The sequence below is a fragment of the Varanus komodoensis genome, unplaced genomic scaffold, assembly GCF_004798865.1.
Source record: "Varanus komodoensis strain SLA01 unplaced genomic scaffold, ASM479886v1 scaffold124, whole genome shotgun sequence".
Lineage (NCBI taxonomy): Eukaryota > Metazoa > Chordata > Lepidosauria > Squamata > Varanidae > Varanus > Varanus komodoensis.
Window position 1 is genome coordinate 558,959 of NW_025335359.1, and position 15,759 is coordinate 574,717.

The 15,759-nt window shown below is 46.6% G+C and overlaps 1 protein-coding gene across 7 annotated transcripts in view; it reads left to right on the forward strand.

Annotated features, from left to right (window-relative positions):
• Positions 1–15,759, forward strand: part of PNPLA6 (patatin like phospholipase domain containing 6) — a 71,067-nt gene that overhangs the window by 31,978 nt on the left and 23,330 nt on the right. For all 7 annotated transcript variants that reach the window (XM_044422283.1, XM_044422284.1, XM_044422287.1 and 4 more), the window contains 12 exons: positions 491–622; positions 1,455–1,578; positions 2,410–2,523; positions 3,384–3,459; positions 3,623–3,763; positions 3,847–3,910; positions 4,516–4,684; positions 5,134–5,316; positions 5,771–5,889; positions 6,308–6,464; positions 7,866–7,982; positions 14,279–14,348. In XM_044422283.1, coding sequence (XP_044278218.1) covers positions 491–622; positions 1,455–1,578; positions 2,410–2,523; positions 3,384–3,459; positions 3,623–3,763; positions 3,847–3,910; positions 4,516–4,684; positions 5,134–5,316; positions 5,771–5,889; positions 6,308–6,464; positions 7,866–7,982; positions 14,279–14,348 — 1,466 coding nt within the window. The remainder of the gene's footprint in view (positions 1–490; positions 623–1,454; positions 1,579–2,409; positions 2,524–3,383; positions 3,460–3,622; positions 3,764–3,846; positions 3,911–4,515; positions 4,685–5,133; positions 5,317–5,770; positions 5,890–6,307; positions 6,465–7,865; positions 7,983–14,278; positions 14,349–15,759) is intronic.

The window sequence follows — 15,759 nt, forward strand, 5'->3', positions numbered from 1 at the left end:
GAGGGGAGGAGGAGCTTTCTTGGCCACAGGAGACTCTGGCTGCCCTCCTCATAGGAGGAATTGCTTAAAACCGCAGCTGTACCTTTCTTGAGGAACTGAGCAGCCACTGCAAAACTAAGCCAGGGTGGGCAGATTGTGGTCCTCAGACGATATTGGACTGCAGCTACCGTCAGACCTCACAATTGATGATGCTGGCTAGGGCTGCTGGGGCAGCAAGATCTGACTGTCAGCCCCTGAAGTGCATTTTTTCATGGCGAGGTCAAAGCTGGGGCAGCCATGTGGGCACCACCATTTCCCACCTGTAGCAACTGTGGAAATTACTTTCTAGCACCAAAAGCATTAGGCCAAAATGGTGGTTCACCGGGCCCGGCACTGTCAACATGAGCAGGCCTTATTGGGAGATGTGCTGCACCCATGTGTGTGAATGCACAGATGACCACTCAAAGAACAGCAGTTACAGGTAAGCAACCTGCCTTTCTCCCCACTCCAGAATTATGCGAGAACAACCGAGTGTGGTGCTGAGTGTTGCTCATACTGTGGCAGCGCGGATGTCACCCTTTGTGCGTCAGATGGACTTCGCTATCGACTGGATGGCTGTGGAGGCTGGGCGGGCCCTTTACAGGTAGGGGGGGCACTGTCTCCCATCCCCTTTCCACCTTATTTCATTTTATTTCCATTATTATTTTCTCCCTAGAGTTCTCATTTTTTTGCTGAGACACTTTCCCATCCTAGATGTGAGTGGGGCTCTGAGTGTGCCTTCCATGCAGGGAGCTTCTGGGCCTCTTCCTGTTGCTTCAGTGTAGCCACAACAAGGGGAAATGGATGCAGGCAGAAGCTTCAGCAAGTGCACCGCCATCACTTGCTATGAAACCACAGTAGACCTCAATCACACAGTGACACGCGCTGATCTGGCATCATGCCACTGCCATCAAAAAGCTGTTCAAAGGGCCTTGCTTGGGAAGCTTTGTGCTCCTCACCATTACGAGGAAATTGGGCTGCTAAGAATGAGGAACAGGACCTTTTCAGTCCTGGGTCTGAAGATTCACCTGTTTTCACTGGTTTTCCCAGTGTCCTGCTGGTTTTATTGGTGTAATCCATATTATACTGCTTTGTAGTATTTTATTGTGTGTGTGTGTGTGTGTGTGTAATATGTGAGTATATAATATATATTATATTAATATAAACACACATTCTCTCTCTTTCTCTCTCTCTCTATATATATATTATATATGTATATATATGTGTGTGTGTATGTATGTATATATATAGTGTGTGTGTGTAAATAAAAAATATATATAAATAAATTAAAAGTATAAGGAAAAGGGAAGGCAATTTTCCTTATGGCCTTCAGAGGGTTTTATCCTTAAGGCAGCCTACAAATAATTTTAAATAGCATAAAAACAAATAGCCAATCTGATGCGTGTTTTTCCCTTCCTCTTTTCCTTTTCCCCCAGGCAGGGTGACAAGTCAGACTGCACCTACATTGTGCTGAATGGGCGGCTGCGCTCTGTGATCCAGAAGGGCAATGGCAAGAAGGAGCTGGTTGGGGAATATGGGCGTGGGGACCTCATTGGAGTGGTGAGTGCTAATGTGGGAAAGGCCACAGGCAGGGCACTTGCTTTATGAGTGTCCTGGCACAAACTCGGGGTACTTTGTCTAGCATGCTCATCCCTGTTCCATTTGCAGCTTGCAGGATGCGGCTGTGCCCACCCCTGATTCCCTCCTTCCATGCACAAATGGTTATGGTCTGATGTGGGGTGAAAAGAGGGTGCAGCCGGGCTCAGATCCCAGGGAGCAGGTCATCCTGGAGTGAAAAGTTCTGAGAGCCTGCGTGAGGCCTCTTGGGGATTTCTGGGAGCTGGGCTAGAGAGACTCCTTGTAGGAGTGACACCAAAAGAGATTTTAACAGAGAACCCATCAGGGTTCACTATTTTCTAGCCTGCTCTGATGATGGCTGAAAAGAGGCCTCTGTTGTGACACAACACCAGGACTTCTGCAGAGATGCTTAGACAAATGTGATGTTTCTCTGCAGGATTAGAAGCTGACGAGGGGTTTTGGAAAATAGCCAGAGGAGATCTCAATAGCATCTTACTTGCTGTAGAACAAGGCCCCAACTACTGGTCATTATAATCAAGAGACTGCTGGCAGCTTGAGCTCAAATGTTTGTGCTGCCTTTCATTCTTTAAGGTGGGCTCAAGCCACAAGATCAGACTCTTGCTTTGGCCTAAGCTCTGAACAAATACCTCTGCTGAGCATCTCTGCTTTAGGCCCATCATGACCCTTCCAAAATACCCTTTATTCTGTACTTAGACCCAAAATAGTTATTGCCAGAATGTTAGGGATGTGCAAACACAGTAGCATCTGAGGAGCTGCTCCCTTTCAGTGTGCCTGTGTGTGTTGTGCCTTCAGGTAGAAGCCCTGACCCACCAAGTTAGGGCCACCACTGTCCATGCGGTGAGGGACACGGAGTTGGCCAAGCTCCCAGAAGGCACCCTCAGCAACATTAAGCGACGTTATCCTCAGGTGGGTGATCAGGAACTATACATTTAAGAAGGGCAAATGCTGCATTTTCATTTCACTTCTTCAAGTTAGGAACTCAAATGGATCTGAAATTTGCACCTGATAATTGAACAGCTAGTTTGAAAACTTTTTTCTACAGATTTTGGAATGGGTATCTCTAGAATGGGTGCATTATAAGTCTGGTAAATAGACCCTAAAGATGAGACGAATGCACATCATAAAGGAATCCCCAAGCCAGTACATCTCTAGCTTGCATCACCCCACTGGATAAGCATGCATAGATGATGGAGGCAGTGTTCAGCACTTTGGAAGGGCATCAGGTTGGGGAAGGCTGGCCGAAAAATAAATCCACAATGCGCACAAAAACTGGAGAGGCTCTACTTTACTGCTTGATTTGTCTTGCATTATAAAACTGTAATACTGTTCTTCTTACTGCAAATTCCCTAGTGAGCGATTAACAAAAACAGAGGTTTGATGAGGTTCTGGTCCTGTTGCTCATTTCAAAGTCATCTTCATTTTGAACATATTGGATACACCGAGAGAGGCTGAGATCCATATGTCAGAATAACAAAGTCAAGACTTTTAATGCTGCAAGGTTTTTCTTGGATTGTTGTGGACATGCTTCATCTCAGTGGTAGAAAGACACTTCGATGCTAGCCAGGTTTGACCCCAACACATCTTGCTGGTCTTGCTGCCAACATTCAGGGTTCAGGATCCTGCAAGGTTCAAGATACCACATAAGTAGTATCACTTCAAAGCTGGGAAAAGCCAAAGGGCTTTCTTTTTGACCAAGCTATAAATAAGGCCACAGATCCAGCTACTTGTCTTCCCTTGACTTTCCAACCTGCTTTTGCCTTATGTAGGTTGTTACCCGTCTTATTCATCTGCTAAGTCAGAAGATCCTGGGAAACTTGCAGCAGTTACGTGGCCCTTTCCCAGGTAGGAATACTGCTCTGCCAGCCACATGCTGGTCTCTGGACAGAGCATTCCCGCTTTGCTGTATTGTGACTTCAGGAAATATTCCCATGCAGGGTTTGAGAGAGAGGCTGCTATGGTATGCAAGAACCCTTGAACCCAATGAACAGTGTGCCTTTGTCTTCAGGTTCTGGTCTTGCCATGGCCCCCAGCTCAGAGCTGACCAACCCAGCCAGTAACCTCTCAACAGTAGCGGTCCTTCCTGTGTGTGATGATGTGCCCATGGCAGCCTTCACCTTGGAACTCAAGCATGCACTGAATGCAATTGGTGAGCGTGGCCTGTGTTCTCTCTTCTGCTGTCGCTCAGCCCTGGCTCCTTTGGTCATGACCAATTTTCTTCCGGCTTCACAGGCCCAACTCTGTTACTCACTAGTGACATCATCCGAGCTCGTCTTGGAGCCTCAGCGCTGGACAGGTAGGTGTGTGTGTGTGCGCGCCTGCACATGTGCTAACAATATGTAGCTAAAATGGCGTAATTGCTACTGAGGGGGGCCAGGCCAGGGATTGAAGAACACAGCATAAGCACTTACCCTGACTCTGCCCTCGTTCACTGGCAGAATGTTCCTCTAGCACATTTGAGGTCTTCCACTGACATGTCTGCCGTGGCAACACTGCAACTCCCACTCCTTGCTTTTACAGAACAGGGCTTCCTTCAGTGCTGTAGCCCCTCAGCCAGTGGAGCCTGAGTCTAGGATTTCATCTGGTTTGATGAAATTCTGGTATTGACTGTGTCCTCCAGTGAGAGGGCTCTGTGGGGCACCAAACCCTGGGGAGGTGTACCCCTTACAAAAGTCAGGGATGGTGGGAGTAACAGTGCAACATTCCCCATCCATGAAAAAACAGCTTGCCCCATGAGCGCTGAGTATTTGCAGAAGCAAAAGGTAGTGGGGTATGCACTTTGAAAGATCACAAAGGAGACAGAAGGTTGCTTTTCTGGACAGTCTCCATCTGACTTGCCTCACCTCAAATGCTGGCTAGTGAGGAGATCGCAAGAGAACCAAGACTCCCATGTCCCTACAGCATCCATGAATATCGACTGTCTGGCTGGCTGGCCCAGCAGGAGGACATCCACCGCATCGTGCTGTACCAGACTGATTACACCTTGACTCCCTGGACAGTGCGCTGCATCCGCCAAGCTGACTGCATTCTCATCGTGGGCCTGGGTGACCAGGAGCCCACACTGGGCGAGGTAAAGGGCATCTCATGACAAAAGTGAAGCTGCACCTGCTGGGTGGGAGAACTGCTTGTTTGGGAAGGGAGAGCAGGAGTGGGAGCTGGATGGATGAATGGGTGGGTGGCTTCCATGCTGCTAGTGCCATAGAACGACCAGAGTGGATGTTCTTGTGTTGGTCTTTGAGGGAGACAGTCAAGATCTAAAATGGATCAAAGGGTACTTCTTGATGTCTCTTCCATGCTGGTTCTGTGCTAAGGTGCTGCCCTACTTGTGCTTCTACCATCCAGTCACATCAAGCTTTGTAATGATCGTAGTTTTCTGCCTTTTATTTTCTTGGGCATGGTAGCACCTCCTTGCAGATGAGAGAGATTAAGGGAGAATTAACTGGAACCCACTTGACATGCCGGGATGGGAGCAAAGAGAGGAGACTTCATCTGTCCCCTCCCCACCTCTTCTTTGCCTAGTTAGAGCAGATGCTGGAGAACACTGCAGTGCGAGCTCTGAAGCAGCTCATCCTTCTGCACCGTGAGGATGGTCCCAGTCCTGCCCGCACTGTAGAGTGGCTGAACATGCGCAGCTGGTGCTCTGGACACCTACACATCAAATGTCGGCGGCGGGTCTTTTCCCGGCGAAGTCCCAACAAGCTGGTATCAATGAAATGTGTTTTTATGCATTTCCCTCTCACCACACTGATTCTCCTGCCCATTCTTCTGAGGATGCTACTCAGCCCCAGGCCATGATTATTCTGCTTTAGCTGCCATCCTAGACCACAGGTGTCATGTTTCCTTGCTTACTGGAGCACCATCCCTGTCTTCCTCGACACAGTATTCCCTTCCCCATGGGCCTGCTTTGGTTTGCATCTTCTTCGCATGAAGCACCAAAGGAACATGGGCCAAGTTTTTGTCATACCGAGGTTAGATAAGCCCCACTGGTAGTTGATAGGCAGTGGGGTGGATCAAGGGGAGATGCCCAATCTCAATTGACTTTTTTTATTGCAAAAGGCAAGTTTCCAACCTCCCTCACCTCACAGATCCCACTTCTTTAAGATTGGTAGAGGTAGCCTTGTGCCTTCTCTCTCACTCTTTCTTTTTCCTACCACAGAGAGAAATGTATGAGAAGGTCTTTGAGAAGACTGCAGATCGTCATAGTGACTTCTCCCGTTTGGCAAGAGTTCTTACAGGCAACACAATTGCTTTGGTTCTGGGCGGTGGTGGGGCCAGGTAATTTTCCTCCAAAGAACTCAGAGAATATTTGTAGGGTGGCAGCTGGGCTTCTATGCAGCTTTCCAGACTCTGACAAGAACTGGAAAGCCATTTCCCTCCAGCCACTGTCGAAGAGAAGCCTAGCTCCTTCACAACTGTATGCTAAACCCCCGGGCTCCACTCTCTTTCCCATTTCAAGTTACACAAGCTTGGAGTCCTGCCCTTCTCAACATGGAAGCATGAATTTTTGATGAGCACCACTAGGTGGCCACTTTGAAGATCCAACACAATTCTCTTTGCCTAGAGAAGAGCAGGGAATGCTTCCTCTCTCTTCTTGGAGAGCCAAGGGGTCATGGTGCAGGGACTGCATGTTGAATTTGGTCTATGTGTTCCAGAACCAGAGCTACATAAGGCTTGGTCCTTCCTTTGCCTGTAGGGGCTGCTCTCACATCGGGGTGATCAAGGCCATGGAGGAAGCTGGTCTCCCTATCGACCTGATTGGAGGTACCTCAATTGGCTCCTTCATTGGTGCCCTCTATGCTGAGGAGAGGAGTGCAGTGCGCACCAAGCAGCGAGCCAGGGAGTGGGCCAAAGTGAGCAAGTATTGGAACCAGTGGGAAGAGGGGGGCTTAAAGGAAGCAATGTTGGCTACAGTCCTGTAAACACTTATGCAGGAGTGAGTCCTCTTAAGCCCAGTGGGACTTCCTTCTGAGTAGACATTCTAGGGTTGCACTGTCAGCCTAGCAAAATGCTGGAAGCAAACCTCTGGCAGCTCAGACAGGAGCTGCAATGTGCTTTATAATGATTTCAACCAGGGATATTGTGTGTTTGATGCATGAGTTTATATCTTCTCCTCTTTAGCCTCAATCAAAGAATTTCAGGTGGATGAAAGGCAGTGAGTTGGGTATGGTAATTACCTTTCTTGATGGATTGCTGGAAAAACATACTTGGAGCCTACAATTGTAGACTTTATGGATTCTCTTCTTACCAGAGTTTTATCTGTGCATCCAGTAACATTTGATTTTCCTAAAACTTAATATGCATATTAATAAGAATATGTAAGATGCAGTTCAAATATGTTGTATTGAGAATCAATAATTAAAATAGGTATTGGAAAAGCTATATAAAACAATATGAAATGATAACATGCTTTTAAAAATAAGTAAAACAATAGTTAATAACGAAACTGAAGATACAGTAAGAACTTGCTGCCATTCCAGGAGATATTCACACTGAGTTAACCTCCCTAACTAATAAGCTAGTGCATTCTACCTTGGTTCTTAGAACTAACTCCCAATGAAGCAGTGGAAGCAGTGTCAGTGATCAGAGTGCTTAGGACCTGTGTATAGAGTCTGTGAAGGCAATGTTTGACGAGATACAGAGGAGGTGGTTGCAGACCAGCAAAGGGCCTCCTGGAGTCCAGGCAGGCCTTTCATACCTGATTGAATGGAATATATGGCCCTTCTCTGATTATTTGCTGCATAAGCTGATATTGTTTGCTAATGAAGAGACATAATTTCAACCACATACAGGAAGCATGCTGTAATAACTTTTTTTAACTACCATGCAGATTACACATACCAAAATTCATACTCTCTTGGTTATCTTTTAGGCTTTTTACTTGGAATTACTTTTCTCTTTTTGGCAGCATTGTGCTCACATTAGCCAGGAGTGGGTAACATGTGGCCTTCCACCATACAATTCCCATCACCCCACACCACTATCTATGCTGGCTAAGGCTGATGGGCCAAAATGTCTGGAGGACCCCCAGTTGCCCATGCATGCTGTAAGCTCAAGAGAAGAGGTTTCATCTGAGTCAGGTCCATGCCTATCAGAGTTGCTTCCTTGATTCTGAAACAGAGGTTAGGAGAAAAGAAGAAAGCACATCCTTACAGAGTTCATGGGTCTGACTTACTGCCTCTTTAGCCAGCTTTTTGATCTTTAGAGTTTTTCTGTCCAATGTCCTTGTCCTAACACATCTATTCTTTTCACAGAACATGAATTCAGTGTTTGCAACAGTGCTGGACCTCACTTACCCCATTACCTCCATGTTCTCTGGTTCTGCCTTCAACACTAGCATTCACAAGGTGTTCCAGGATAAGCAGATTGAGGTATGTTTTTATGAGCACCACTGTGAAATGGAAATCTATCGCTTCCCTCTGAAGCTGTGTTCTGTGTCCATAGAGGTCAAGCTTTTGGGTTCAGGGGGACTTTATGCCTGACAAAGGGCTGCCTGAAGTGCCACACAAGGGTAGAATTTGAGTTCTTGTGGTGTTGGATCCATCATTCTCAAGAATTCTGGTTGCTCTTTTCTCTTAACTTGTGACATGTGACCTCTGAACTTAGTTGCTGAGGAAGAACCCACACAGATTCATACCCAAGAATGTTGTTGCTGTTGCTGCTGCTAGTCACAAAGTCATGTCTGACCCATCATGACCCCATGGACAACATTCCTCCAGGCCTTCCTGTCCTCAACCATCCCCTGGAGTTCACTTAAGCTCACACCGACTGCTTCAGTGACTCCATCTGGCCACCTCATTCTCTGCCGTCCCCTTCTTCTTTTGCCCTCAAATGATCCCAGCATTCGGGTCTTCTCTAGTGAGTCCTTCCTTCTCATTAGGTGGCCAAAGTATTTGAGTTTCATCTTCAGTATCTGAACTTCTAAAGACCAGTCAGGGTTGATCTCTTCTAAGAATGACTGATTTGATCTCTTTGCAGTCCAGGGGACTCGCAAGAGTCTCCTCCAGCACCACAATACAAAGGCCTCAATTCTTCGGTGCTCAACCTTCCTTAAGGTCCAGCTTTCACAGCCATACAGTGCAACTGGGAAAACCATAGCCTTGACTATACGCACTTTTGTTGGCAGAATGATGTCTCTGCTTTTTAGTATGCTGTCTAGATTTGCCATAGCTTTCCTCCCCAGGAGCAAGCATCTTTTAATTTCTTGTCTGCAGTCCCCATCTGCGGTGATCTTGGAGCCCAGGAAAATAAAATCTGTCACTACCTCCATTTTTTCCCCATCTATTTGCCAGGAAGTGATAGGACCAGATGCCATGATCTTAGTTTTCTTAATGTTGAGTTTCAAGCCAACTCTGGGGACGAATCTGACGAAACATATTTACGTGCTCATTATTGAGCTTATGCTGTGGTGGTGAGGGCAGTGAAGAGGCAGTTCTCCGCTTCCATTGCTTCCTCACAGTGCCGTCCAGAAGAGCTTTTCTGAGAAGTGCAAGGCCTAATACATTCCGGCCAAGAAAAAGAAGTGGTTACACCTTCCCCAGCCTGCTGTGATGACTGCCCAGCATTTTAAGGAAAAAATTGCTCAGATTCACCATGAGCTGGATTCCACAGTTAATATGGTTCCAGTACAGGAGGTGTCCAGAGCGCCATCTGGTCCATCATTATTGGATGAGTTTCAGTTATTTCAGCCTGATGAGGTAGACAAGGTGCTTGGAATGGTGGGCCCTACCACCTGTCTTCTTGACCCTTGCCCTTCTTGGTTGCTGAAAGAAGTCACAGGATTGATCCCTGGGTCCAAAAGGTTATCAATGCCTCACTGAGAGAGGGCTGGGTCCCTGCTGCCTTGAAGAAGGCGGTGATCCGACCTATCCTGAAGAAGGCATCTCTGGACCCAGAGGTGGCTGCCAACTTTAGACTGGTGGCCAGCATTCCCTTTTTGGGCAAGGTGTTAGAGTGGGTGGTGGTGGGACAACTCCAAGCACTCTTGGATGAAACAGATTATCTGGACCCATTTCAGTCCGGCTTCAGACCCGGTTACAGTACTAAATCTGCTTTGGTCACCCTGTATGATGATCTGTGCAGGGAGAGAGACAGGGGGAGTGTGTCCCTGTTGGCTCTCCTGGTCCTCTCAGCGGCTTTCAATACCATCAACCATGGGTATCCTTCTGGATAGGCTGGCCAGGATAGGAGTTTGGGGGCACTGCTTGGCAGTGGTTCAGCTCTTACCTAACCACCCAATTCCAGAAGGTGGTGCTGGGGGACTGTACCTCTGTGCCATAGCAGCTTTGCCATGGGGTTCCTCAGGGCTCTATTTTGTTCCTCATGCTCTTTAACATCTATATGAAACTGCTGGGAGAGGTCATCAGGAGGTTTGGGCTGTGGAGTCACCAGTATGCTGGTGACACCCAGCTCTACCTCTTGTTACGTCTACTCCAGGTGAGGCAGTGGCTGTATTGAACCAGTGCCTGACCAAGGTTCATCCAGCAGTGGCTGGATGAGGGCCAATAAACTGAGCCTCAATCCAGATAAGACAGAAATCCTGCTGGTAGGTGGATCGATGTTCCAGGTAAGTGATTTTGACCCTGTCCTGGATGGGATAGCACTCCCTCTAAAGGACAGGGGCCGCAGCTTGGGAGTACTTGACCCAGAGCTGTCACTGGAAATCCAGGTGGCAGCGGTGGCAAGGAGTGCTTTCCTACAGCTTTGGCTGGTCCATCAGCTGCATCCTTACCTGGACAAAGACTGACTAGCAATGATGATTCATGCTCTGGCAACCTCCAGGTTGGGTTATTGTAATGCGCTCTACATGGGGCTGCCCTTGAAAATGGTCTAGATACTTCAGCTGGTACAGAATAGAGGGGCCAGGATGCTGACAGGGACCAGTCATTATTCTTATATAACGCCAGTCCTCTACCAGCTCCACTGGCTTCCAGTTGAAGTCTGGGCCCAATTCAAGGTGCTGGTTTTGACCTATAAAGCCCTGAACGGCTTGGAACTGGGATACCTGAAGGAATGTCTCCTTCCGTATATGCCCTCATGCCTCTTAGGATCAGCGAGGGAGGCCCTACTCTGAGAACCCTCCCTGAAGGAGGTAAAAAGGACATCTCCTTGGAGTAGGGCCTTCTCTGTGGGCCTTCTCTGTGGTGTACAGATTATGCAATGTGCTCCCCGGAGAGGTTCACCTGGCACCAAGCTTATACTCCTTTTGGCGCTAGGTCAAAACCTTTTTATTTAACCAGTATTTTAAAAACTAGTATTAATGTAACAGTCACATTTTATTGCTTTTACCACTTGGGTTGTCTTAATGTATGTAATTATATTGATTGTTTTAATGTTTTGACTGTGAGCCATCCTGAGATGCTTTGCATGGGGGACAGCATTCAAAAGTTTTAAATAAATAAATAAGGTTTTGCGCTCTCCCCGTTTACCTGCATCAAGAAGCTCTTTAGTTCCTCTTCACTTTCTGCCATTAGAGTGGTATCATCTGCATATCTGAGGTTGTTGATCTTTCTCCCAGCTATCTTAATTCCAACTTGTGATTTATCCGCCTCTCTCATGATGTGCTCTGCATATAAGTTAAATAGGCAGGGCGACAATATACAGCCTTGCCAAACTCTTTTCTCAATCTTGAACCAATCAGTTCTCACTATTGCTTTTTGACCAGTGTACAGGTTTCGCAAGAGACAAATAAGAAGATCTGGTACTCCCATCTCTTCAAGAACTTGCCACAGTTTGTTGTGATCCACACAATCAAAGGCTTTAGCATATTCAATGAAGCAGAAGTAGATGTTTTTCTGGAACTCCCTAGCTTTCTCCATGATCCAGTGTATGTTGGCCATTTGATCTGTAGTTCCTCTGCCTCTTTGAAACCCTGCCTGTACTTCTGGTAGTTCTCGGTCCACATACTGCCGGAGCCTAGCTTGTAGGATTTTGAGCATAACTTTGCTAGCATGTGAAATGAGTGCAATGGTGCGGTAGTTTGAACATTCCTTGGCATTGCCCTTCTTTGGGATGGGAATGTAAACTGACCTTTTCCAATCCTGTGGCCACTGCTGAGTTTTCCAAATTTGCTGGTATATTGAGTGTAGCACTTTAACTGCATCATCTTTGACGATTTTGAATAGCTCAGCTGGAATACTATCTTCTCCGCTAGCTTTGTTGTTGCTCAGACTTCCTAAGGCCCATTTGACTTCACATTCCAGGATGTCTGGCTCTAGGTCAGCGACTACCCCATCGTGGTTATCGGGGACATTAAGCTCTTTCTTTTTTAGTTCTTACCACCTCTTCTTAATCTCTTCTGCTTCTGTTAGGTCCATGCCATTTTTGTCCTTTATTATGCCCATCTTTGCATGAAACGTTCCCTTCATATCTCCAATTTTCTTGAAGAGATCTCTAGTCTTCCCTATTCTATTGTTTTCTTCTATTTCTTTACACTGTTGATTTAAGAAGGCATTCTTATTTCTTCTAGCTTTTCTCTGGAATTCTGCATTCAGTTGGGTGTAGCTTTCTCTTTCTCCCTTGCCTTTCGCTTCCCTTCTTCCCTCAGCTATTTGTAAAGCTTCCTTGGACAGCCATTTTGCATTCTTGCCTTTCTTTTTCTTTGGGATGGTTTTAGTTGCTACCTCTTGTACAGTGTTGCGAACCTCCGTCCATAGTTCTTCAGGCACTCTGTCTATCAGATCTAATTCCTTAAATCTATTTGTCACCTCTACTGTATATTCATCAGGAATATGATTTAGGTCATACCTGAGTGGCCTAGTGCTTTTCCCTACTTTCTTCAATTTAAGCCTGAATTTTGCAACAAGAAGCTCATGATTTGAGCCACAGTCAGCTCCTGGTCTTGTTTTTACTGACTGTATAGAGCTTCTCCATCTTTGACTGCAGAGCACATAGTCAATCTGATTTCTTTGTTGACCATCTGGTGATGTCCATGTGTAGGGTCATCTCTTGGGTTGTTGGAAAACAGTGTTTGCTATGATTGTCATATTCTCTTGACAAAATTCTACCAGCCTCTGCCCTGCTTCATTTTGTACTCCAAGGCCAAACTTGCCTATTATTCTGCTTATTTTTTGACTCCCTACTTTAGCATTCCAATTCCCCATGATGATAAGGACCGAATTTTTAATGTTAATTCTAGAAGGTGTTGTAGGCCTTCATAGAACTGGTCAACTTCAGCAGCATCAGTGGGTGGGGCATAGACTTGGACTACTGTGATGTTGAATGGTTTACCTTGGATTCAAACTGAGATCATTCTGTCATTTTGGAGATTGTATCCCAGTACTTCTTTTCCTACACTTTTGTTGACTATGAAGGCTACTTCATTTCTTCTGAGGGATTCTTGCCCACAGTAGTATACCTGATGGTCATCTGAATTAAATTCACCCATTCCAGTCTATTTTAGTTCACTGATTCCTAAGATGTCAGTGTTCAGTCTTGTCGAATCATGTTTGACCACGTCCAGCTTACCTTGATTCATAGATCTTACATTCCAGGTTCCTATGGAGTATAGATCTTTAGAGCATCAGATTTTCCTTTCACCACCAGATACATCCGCAACTGAGTGTTCTTTCAGCTTTGACCCAGTCACTTCATTCTTTCTGGCGTTACTAGTACTAGCCCTCTGTTCTTCCCCAGTAGCACAATGGACACCTTCTGACCTGAGGGGCTCATCTTCCAGCATCATATCTTTTTGCCTTTTGGTACTGTCCATGGGGTTTTCATGGCAAGGGTACTGGAGCGGCTTGCCATTTCCTTCTCCAGTGGATCACGTTTTGTCAGAGCTCTCTGCTATGACCTGTCCATCTTGGGTGCCCCTGAACGGCATAGCTCATAGCTTCATTGAGGTACACAAACCCCTTCACCATGACAAGGCAGTGATCCATGATGGGGGCCCAAGAATATACCAGATTCTACCTCTGGGATGTTTCTTCCTCAACACTGGCAGAGTTCTGACTTCACACATCATGAACAGCCTGGGGACAGGGTGGAAGTGAATGAGTGTTCAAGAGCCAGAACGCTTACTTGCTCTTGCATTGTCCTAGAAAACCCACAGGTTCCTGGGCTCAGGTTCACAGGACAAGAAATACACAAATTTGCATATGTTAATGTTCATATGTTCTAAAGTCTGTTTGCACATGTCTTTAAAGGACTGCATCCTAGGGACTCCTCTATGTGTCAGAAGATATGTATGGAAAGGGGAGAAAACATTTGATTTTTTAAAAAATCAGGTGGAAAGATTCAGGTACAGAGGCAGCAGGAGTTGAAGCTAGTTAATAAAGTCATTTAATCTAAGGGGATCAGATGCAATATACATTATTAGCACTCATTTATTTCATCAAGTATCCACTGACAGCAGGGTGATGAGACAGATGGTCTTCCAGAGATTCAGAACTCCAAGTAAATGATTTGGGACTGCAGCTCCCTATGGCCATTCCCTAATACTGCTGCTGCCAGTGACAAGCAGGAACAAAACCCATGAGCAAATTGAGTATATATGGCAACCATGCATACATTATTTGCGCTGCAGAATTTGACTTTTTTGCAACAGAATTTGGGGTTGTTTGTACACAGCTGAGTAGAGTAGACGTCTTCCACTCTGGCTTTCCCCTCCTCTTGCTGGCAGAGTCCTGTATGTGATTTCCATTCTGTTCCACTCTGTCCACTGCAGGATTTGTGGCTTCCTTACTTTAATGTGACAACAGACATCACAGCCTCTGCAATGCGAGTCCACAAGGATGGTGAGTGTGCATTTCCTCCAGCAAAGGGCATGGCTTACCCTAGGGTTCAGCAGCACAGACTTGCCCTCATACTGCTGAAGTTTAGCAGGGGCCCATGATGGCCAGGTCCTGGCTGCCTAACTGGAAGTGATCTGGCACCCATGGACTGGGGAGTAATGAACAAGAGAGGACCTTATACCATTGGAAATCATGAGTGTAAGAGAAAAACATCTGTCCTCAGAAAACCCTGGTTGCCAGCTCAACAGACCCCTTGCACTGCTGTACTGTAGCATCAAAATTGATGGGAGCATCCAGAAGTCTGGAAGGAAGGACACAACCAGATGATTCCCTCCCAATTTGGGGTTGTAATCCTCCAACCCTAACATCGGAAGAGGTCTGGAAGAAGGGAGGTGTCAGCTTTCCTTCCAGGACAGTCTGATCTTGCTGCCCATGACAAGGGCCAGTGCCATGTAGCAAGACATGGGTGTAAGGACAGAATTGCTGAAAAGGCCCATCTGATCCATTCGTGAATGCAGTCATTTAAATAAGACCTTAGATTTCACTCCCAGAACCTCTAGCCTTCATGCTAGGAACACTGGGGTGGAGTCTGTTGCTGCATGTGACAGGCACGTGGTCTGGGTGAGTAAGAGCAGGTGTTCCTTTGATCCTGCACTGCACACACTGAGACTTCTCATCTCTGGCTCCACTGACAGCAGCTGTCGCCCCACTCACAGCCCTAGCAAAGCTTCCTTTAAAGAGAAAGGAAGTGAGATTATTTGGCCTCTCTCAAGAGCCTGACTAGCCCTTCACCGTATCACACTTGTCTGTAACCCAATGGCAGGGCCCAAGTTCTTAATGGTAAGGAGCAAGAGACCTGCGTTAAGCCTGTTGAATGTCAGACTGGAAAGGAATGGGAATATTTAGGCAGCCACCCAAATCTGACTTGGGCCTTATGACTGCTACTCCTTTCTGTTTCTAAAGCTTGGGCAGTGAGACACCCTGAATGGGGCCTTCACATCTTGTTTCCTAAAACTACTAGAGAAAGGTAGACTCATTCGCTAAGAGCCCAGTTTCCTTTGGATTCAGCGGCACCTTCACAGACTGCAGAGCCCAGGCACTCAAGAGGTTCCATTGCTTCACCTCAAAAGCCCAACTGGGCAGAATGGAGAGAGAGAGAGCATGGAGTAATCCAGGGAATTTCTGGATGGGTTGCTGTGTCTCTCAGTTATTATCCCTGACCAGCTTAGGGCCTCCTTCTCCTTGATAACATTTCTACCATTCACTAAACTCACTAACTGTACCCTGCTAAAGGTGCACATGTCTGCATGCTTAGGCAGGAAAAACCCCCTATGACTCCTAGCATTCCCCAGTTAGCCTACAGCGTGGCTGGCTGAGGCATGCTGGGGAGTGTCGCGCTGGCTGGGGCATGCGG